At 35.1% G+C, this 7,943-nt stretch overlaps 1 protein-coding gene and 1 long non-coding RNA gene across 4 annotated transcripts in view; one reads left to right on the forward strand and one right to left on the reverse strand.

The window, feature by feature from the left end:
• pik3r6 (phosphoinositide-3-kinase regulatory subunit 6) overlaps positions 1-7,907 on the forward strand; it is a 42,410-nt gene extending 34,503 nt beyond the window's left edge. For 2 of the 3 annotated variants that reach the window (XM_087257192.1, XM_087257193.1), the window contains exons 16-20: positions 1,777-1,844; positions 2,766-2,856; positions 2,988-3,040; positions 3,236-3,342; positions 6,229-7,907. In XM_087257192.1, the coding sequence (XP_087113318.1) occupies positions 1,777-1,844; positions 2,766-2,856; positions 2,988-3,040; positions 3,236-3,342; positions 6,229-6,382 (473 nt within the window). In that variant the 3' untranslated portion in view covers positions 6,383-7,907. Of the gene's footprint in view, positions 1-1,776; positions 1,845-2,765; positions 2,857-2,987; positions 3,041-3,235; positions 4,094-4,374 lie in introns of all 3 variants that reach the window. The other variant, XR_015493635.1, reaches the window with a different exon arrangement.
• The window catches only part of LOC147843513 (uncharacterized), a 721,012-nt gene that overhangs the window by 695,149 nt on the left and 17,920 nt on the right, over positions 1-7,943 (reverse strand). The window lies entirely within an intron of this gene.

Consider the following 7,943-nt stretch of genomic DNA (forward strand, 5'->3'; position numbering starts at 1 on the left):
GATCTAATTTAAATGTGATTTATTTCGCAACTGTTGACTTAACCTGTATTTATGTGAAGTTTGTGTGCTTTTGATTTAATTTTGTGTTGAACTGACACTTTGCATTCAAAGTGCAATGTTAAAAGTGAGAACTTGACATGCACCATATGTGTCCACCTACAAAGTAATATATCCATATGATAAATATGATGAAGTGAAACAGAGGTTCTATTTTTTAGATTATCTCTGCACTGTGAAATAATATCTGATGCATTCTGTTTTCGTATTTTGTGATTCTCAAGTGTTTTCTTTTTATTTATTTCTCTGTTCGGTCAGCTTTTGATATTGAAAATTCAATTCTACAGTTTAACAAAGTGGCTTTTACTGAAATTGGAATAGTTTAAAATAAAAAATGAATAAGAAATAATACATAGAAAATAAGTGTGTAAAATAACAGAAAATGTACTAGCAGATTATCATAACGTTTTTGTACCAAAACATACAATACCAACCCAGACAATAAATCACATTAAACTATTAAAAATGTTTATAGTAATCACTTTTGCAGACTTTTCAAGGCTAAAAGTTGTTGGAAGAAAGATTAAGATATTTGGTTACATAATGTCATTCAAACGCATAAACAAATGAGGGGGAAATAAAAACATGAATCACGAAATACAGAAAACTGCTAATTTATGGATATTTTTTTACAGAATGGCATACGATGACTCCGCCTTCCTCTAGGAAGTTGGCGGGGAGTATGTAAAGACACATGCACACTGAGGCCCAATCCCAATTCTATTTTTTTACCCTTCCTCTTCCCCTTGGTCCTTGAAAAAGTGTGTGAAGAGGAAGTGCTTAAAATTTTACCCCTAAGAAATGGGACAAAACTACAACACCTGCACACGTCATCATATGTCATCGCAATAACATGCTACACATGAGATTGACGATCGCGAATGCTGTAGTGATTCAAGTTGCATTATTTTTTTGGTATTTATCTTCAGGAAATCACTGAAGTCAACAATTTCATGTTATCATAATGATTTAATGTGGCAATAAGATCATAACTGTACTGTGCATTTACACCGTGGCCATATTCATCTATGTAAACCAAAGTCACAAGAAAACAACATTAGTACTGTACGTTAATGTTATTCCAGACACTGTAAAACCTTATTTCCAGCCACTAGACTCTTTTGACAGGGTTTTCGAGTGTCAAGTCATCAAGTGACAGATGTGAAAGTATGTTGTGGGATTGCTATACAGTTGTTATTATTATTGATTATAGATAGCGAAACTTAGCAGGGTTTTTTATCGTTTTTTATTTTTATTTTATTTTTTAACCTTGACGGTAAAACATGAACACCATTATGAATGTATTAAAACGGATGCTTGTTTGTTGAAAAAATTCATAATAATGACAAAAAATACTCATTTATGAATCTCTTTATTTTTGTGTGCATGCTGCCATTGTAAATGGTGTATTCTGGGAAATGTTCTAACCCCTTGGTCCTGAAAAATCTCAGTTTTAAAAGCTATGTAGCCCTACCCCTTAGTCTGATGCCTTCAAGCTAAAGAGAATTGGGGAAGTGGATGGACTAAGGGGTAGATTTGGGATTAGACCTAAAACAGCATGCATTTTTTTATTTTGTTTTGTTTTTTTAAGCTGGTCATGACAACTTTGTCTTTTTAACCATGTTTAGCAATATGTTCAGTCATCGCCATCCAAACTTTAGACTGGTAGTTTTTTTTTTTTTTTTTTGTTAATATTCACAGCCCACATTCTTCCTTCAGACACCTCCAAGCAGAAGAAGATGCCACCTGAACTGTGTGGGGCCCTGATCTCCTTTAGCTACTTAAAAGTAAGTGTCACATATACTTTCTATGTATATTTATGAACATCAAAATATTAAATTAAATGAAATATTAAATAGAATTAGATTTAAATATTTAATTAAATAGAAATTAAGGTCAAAAGTGATATCCAGGGGAGATATTTGCTAAAAAAAAAAAAAAAAAAAAAACAGTTTTGTTGACCATAAAAAATGAGAAACATGATGTATTGAGAAAAAAACAACAACATGAAGCTAGGTTAAGACTTGCATTAAAAAATAAGAACAATGTACTTATGTTCATATTGTATTGCACAACACTCAATGTGCTATTGAGGTTGGATGTGGTTAAGATTATAGATTTTGTGGTATGGGTAGGTTTAATGGTGGTTAAAAGTGTAAGGGATGGGATAACAATATAATTATAAATGCAATTACAGATGTGATTATTATCATGCAGATCATTTTAAGTACAATGTTAAAACATGCATGTACATAAGTGCATTGTACCAAATTATTAATATAAATGTATGTACATAGTAAGGCTACTTAAAATTAAGTGTGACAATGATTTTTAACTGAAGGAAAAAATAAATGAAAAGTTCTACATTGACTACAATAAAGTTAATTATTAATATTTAAATTCCTCTCTCTCTCTCTCTCTCTCTCTCTCTCTCTCTCTCTCTCTCTCTCTATATATATATATATATATATATATATATATATATATATATATATATTGTTAATATTATTACAATAATTATATTAGTATGTTATAATAAAGGGTGAAAATAATATTGATTTTCTTCTCTTGGACATTACTTCTGGTCAGTACTGTATTGTGACTGTTGCTTTTTCCAGTGATTCACATTCTAGATTTGTTCTAGAGCCAAAAATGAAGTGACCAGTAAATCTTTGTTGACCCCGTTTGACCATTCACATTCCTTTAAGGTGTCGCTAAGCAACAGAGAGGTTGAGAAAGGGTTCTCACTCAGAACCACTGGTGCCCAGATTTCAGCAATACCACAAAACAAAACTGAAGGTAAACTGAAATACTTTTTGACTAAAACTATATTACTTACATGTAAACATATTACTTGTATATAAACATTCACCTCGACAAATTAAAACCAATGACAACTTTTTTTATTTTTTTTTTATCACATTTTGTAGATCTTAACTGTCTCGCAGTCACTTTCAATGACACAAAGCCAAAGAGTAACACGGTAAGTCTGGCCAGCTCTTTTAAATTGAGAAAACTGCATGCTTTGAATTGTTTTATTTTCTCCATCGAAAGAACCAGTCTACAATTAAATTCATGTTAATTTATGATGCTTGTTTGTCTGCAGCTAAGAAAATGTAAATTAAGCTATAAAAGCTCTGTTGGTTTGCTATTTATTTGTATTTGCATTTATTTTCAGGAGTTAAAGATTAGGACATGCAGTTTCAAACTGAAAACGCCAGAAAAAACAACTTTCAGTGTGTGTTTGGACAAAGACTTTCGAAGAAAATTTATGGATGTTGAAAGGTGAGCAATCAGTGCTTTTTTATTTTCAGGTTTACAGCCATTAATTCAATTCAATTCAATTCAGCTTTATTTGTATAGCGCTTTTACAATGTAGATTGTGTCAAAGCAGCTTCACATAAATGGTCATAGTAACTGGATCAGGGTAGTTCAGTTTTTAGTATTTAAGTTCAGTTCAGTCTAGCTCAGTTCAGTGTGGTTCAAAGTCATTACTGAGAGTCTAAACACTGAAGAGCAAATTCATCGATGCGTAGCTCTACCGATCGCAAACCATGCAAGCCAGAGGCAACAGCGGAGAGGGAAAAAAAACTTCACCGATAGGAGAGTGAAGAAAAAAAACCTTGAGAGAACCAGATTCAGTTTGGCACGACCATTTTAATTTCTCCGCTGGCCAAAAGTTTGGTACAGAGCTGCAGTCTCAGCGGTGGAGACTGGAAGCTGGCCTTAGCGAAGACTCGTCTGTCCCTGGAGCGTCACTTGAATCAGTCTCATACTCTCCACTCCCCCATGACCACCAGCGCAGCAGTAGCTCAGGATACGGCCTGGTTCAGGATTATGGACACCTTGGGATCATCTCGTCGATGGTCTTGGATCCAATCAATGACTTTGCATAATCTGAGGACCTCGGGATGAGTATCCCCAGGTGGAAATAAAGAAAAAAAAAAGAGAATATTTAGCGTAGCTGCTGTTCATATTGTAGATAAACAAGATGCAGAAACTTGTGTGGAAACCGGCTAAGTGATCCATTACTCTGGTCTCCAATTTAAAATCATTCTAATTTTACCATGACCTAAAAATATTTTCTAAGAAAATTAAAAAATTTATTTATTTATTTATTTATTTATTTATTTATTTATTTATTTATTTATTTGTTTGTTTATGTGTATATTTGTTTGTTTGTTTGTTTATTTATTTATTTATTTTGTTAATAATAATAATAATAATAATAATAATAATAATAATAATAATAATAATAATAATAATAATAATAATAATAATAATAACGCTGTTAAGTTCAGTAAAAGGACCACAAAGCGACCCCATGCTTCTCGTCGAGAAGACCCCCAAACTTGCCAGATTAGTGTTGCGTTATCCTTTAGGATAAGCTGCAGTGTAGGCTGTCACCCTACACACTAAAGGTTTACATTGCAGCCATCTCTGCTAGCTATGATGCGGTGAATGGCAGCACGCTTGGGAAGCGTAATCTAACAATTCAATTCCTTAGAAATGCGAGGCCATTAAATCCATTCCACCCCCCAGTCATGCCGTCTTGGGATCTCCCTGTAGTCCAAGCCTGTCTGCAGAGAGATCCGTTCAAACCACTCGACTCAGTATCTGACGCTGGCATGGATCAAGAGGGTCTGTGATCTGGAGGCATTTTCGATCAGTGAATTGTCAGCTACTCTGACATTATCCTGAGACCCTGGTCGGGGTATGTACTCAAGGTTCCTACCACCCCTTTTAGAGACCAGGTGGTGAACCTGCAAGCGCTGCTCATGGAGGAGACAGACCCAGCCTTTTTACTGCTTTGTTCCATTCGTGCTCTGTAGACTGTTACGGTGGTCAGCAGAAGGGAAGTGCCATATCAAAACAGAGGTTGGCCCATTGAACAGTTAATGCCATTGCCCTCGCCTATCACTGCCAGGGCCTATCTCAGCCCCTCGGGGGTGAGAGCACACTTAACAAGTGTCACCTCCTCTTGGGCATTAGCATGCGGTGGCTTTTTCACAGATATCTGTAGAGCTGCGGGCTGGCCGACACCTAACACATTCATGAGATTTTATAATCTTTATATGGAGTTGGTTTCCTCCCAATTAATGGTTAAACCTGGTCAATCGGGATGAAACTAAGCTTGGTATCAAAAACGGTTGCTGTGCCATGCTCCCTAACCCGAAGATATGTGCACTTATTGTGCTTTGCTAAAACAAATTCCCCATATAGCGAACCCCAGAGAGTTCCTCTGAAGCTCCCAGCACCCAACTCAGTGGAGGAGCCGGGTGCTTGGTATGCCTGTTTGGTCTAATTGGTGGCAGCATTGCGCGATCACTTTTGGCGATCCTACATGTGTAATTCAGCCACGGAGTGTTCCCCTACCCCTTGGGTAGCACGTGGTCTTTGTAGCGTCTTCCCCCTTCGGGGACTGGAACACTTTCACAACGTTTTGTCGTATTTTAAAATCTCTAGACTACAATTAGCTAGGTTAAAGCACATTTATGCCTGCCAATCTAAATTCATTCTAAAATTTTCCCATATAATGGTAATTTAGGAGCCTAGGGCACGTTGGAAGGATTTTACTCCTGGCGATGCCTTTACGCTCATGCTATGTTTGACTGATATATAGGCATGACAGATGTACCAGGGTATAGGTGTGACTTAAACAAATAGGCATGACAGATCAGCTGCTGTGGAGTTTTCCATACACTCTCCCACTCCTGTCGAAAGACACACATCAGAGTTCCCCCTGAAGTTACTAACATAACCCATGTTCCCCAAAGAGGGAATGGAGGCGTGTGTCTCTTATGTCACAGAAGCTGGATCTCCAGCTTATACCTGAGTGATCGGTTCTTCAGTGGCTAAAGTGTAGCAGCTCGTTCCGTACTGGTTAAATATACTACTAATGAATAATCCGCAGCACCTGTGGAGCTGATCTCATTGGCCCATTTTCTTACTCTTTAGAGTGATTGGTCGTTTATTGATATCCCATTCATGTCTGAAGACACATGTCTACGTTCCCTCTTCTGGGAACAAGGGTTACGTTAGTAGCCGAGATGTTTCTTCTATAATAAATAAATAATAAATAATAAATAAATCTTCATTATGAAGACTGCACTTTTTCATTTATTTGGTATTCAGACTTTGATTTGTGTTGTTTTATATTTTGTAACACAGCATTGAGGTCACTTCATGTCGGGACCCTGGATATTACGTTCAAAAATCCTTAAAGTCAAAGTTCATGACCGAAGATGCTGATGCTGGACTGAGCAAATACATGAGCAAAGGATTGACTCTGTCCATAAACACTTTTGCAGGAATAATCGATTAATGAACAAAGGTGACTATAAAGGCCAGTTCTTGCTTTTTGTTTTGTGTATTGTGTTTTAAACAGTGCACTGTACAGCTGTTTCTCCGTGCAATCAAGCGATCAGTTCACCAAGCAGGTTTTACTGCATTGTGTACTTTTCATTTGTGAATCACAAGTTGATCGTCGATCCAGGAAGTATTTAATCCTGTAACAGATAATTTACTAACACTAATGCTGTCATGGTATTGACTTTCTCAAAGAATTAAAGAAACACCCGATTTTGGGGGAAATAGGCTCATTTTACAAGTTACCTGGAGTTAAACTGTTGAGTTTACTAGTTTTTAATTCATTCCACCAATCTCTTACCATATCAGCTAACAATAAATCATTGAATTGGATTAGACCATTAGTGTATCACTCAAAAGTTTGTGTTATTTTAAAATTATAAGCATTACTCTTCTGTAATTCCATCATGCACTTGTACTGACGGAAAATGAAAATTTATTAAAATATTTTCTATACCAATATTAAGGAGCTCATGCAAAACCCGGAGATAATCCAATGTATGTAAATATGCTGTATATATTTGTAAAGTATTTTTAGTAGTTTCTGTATTTATGCATAAATAAACACAGTACACATGTATATATAATTTAAATAAGTTATAAAAATATATCTTTGATGTGATTAATCATAATTAATAACAGCACGAGTTAAAACCTTTAACGCTTTAACGGTTCAACTTTGTGACTTGTAAAATTAGCAATTTCCAAAAAAGTGGAGTGTTCCTTTAAGAGTTACTTGAATTTGTTTTTACCTTGTTCTCTGTTTTAACAGTCAGCCTGTTGCTTAACCGTCTTTTATTAGGCTTTTACACCAATAATTGCTATATTTACAGTGTGATACAGTATAATCAAAGAATTATGTGCTAAGGTTATATGTGCACACCATGGAGAAACTGACATTACCATTACCTGACCTTAATGATTTGCACTTCTTTGTTATATATTTAGTTTAATACTTTTATTTTGTGTATTTACATTTATATTTGGAGTGCTCCATGAAAATGACATATTTTTATACCTTAAAAACATTGTTTAAAAATAAAATGCATATGAAAAAGTATGTTTTTTGTACTGTTTGTGACTGATGTATGCATAGAACAGCACTAATGTTACACAAATGGTTAACAGCTTTGAATGGCTGTGTTGTGCAGTAAGCTGCATGTTTCTTTGAAACAGCTATTATTGGTGTCACTTTGAGCTAACTTCCTTATATGATTATCTGTACAGTTTATGGGTTTATGGGTTCTTTTCAGTTCTGACCTCATACCAATAACCAGTCTTCTGTTAAAGAACAAATTGATGTACTTTCAATTATAAAACTAGCCAATCTTATTCAGTTGTACTGTTATTTTAATGGCATTTATTCATGCCGAAACTTTGCACAGTTGTTAATTTGACCGCTGGTTTTGTAAATATTGTGATTTGATTTTGTAAATACCTATGCTAAATAAATGTTTTCGTTGTATTATTATAAACTAAAATGTGTTGTTGGTGTTCTATAAATGTCCGCACGATGT

The sequence above is a fragment of the Danio rerio genome, chromosome 6 (genome assembly GCF_052040795.2).
Source record: "Danio rerio strain M-AB ecotype USA chromosome 6, GRCz13ab, whole genome shotgun sequence".
Lineage (NCBI taxonomy): Eukaryota > Metazoa > Chordata > Actinopteri > Cypriniformes > Danionidae > Danio > Danio rerio.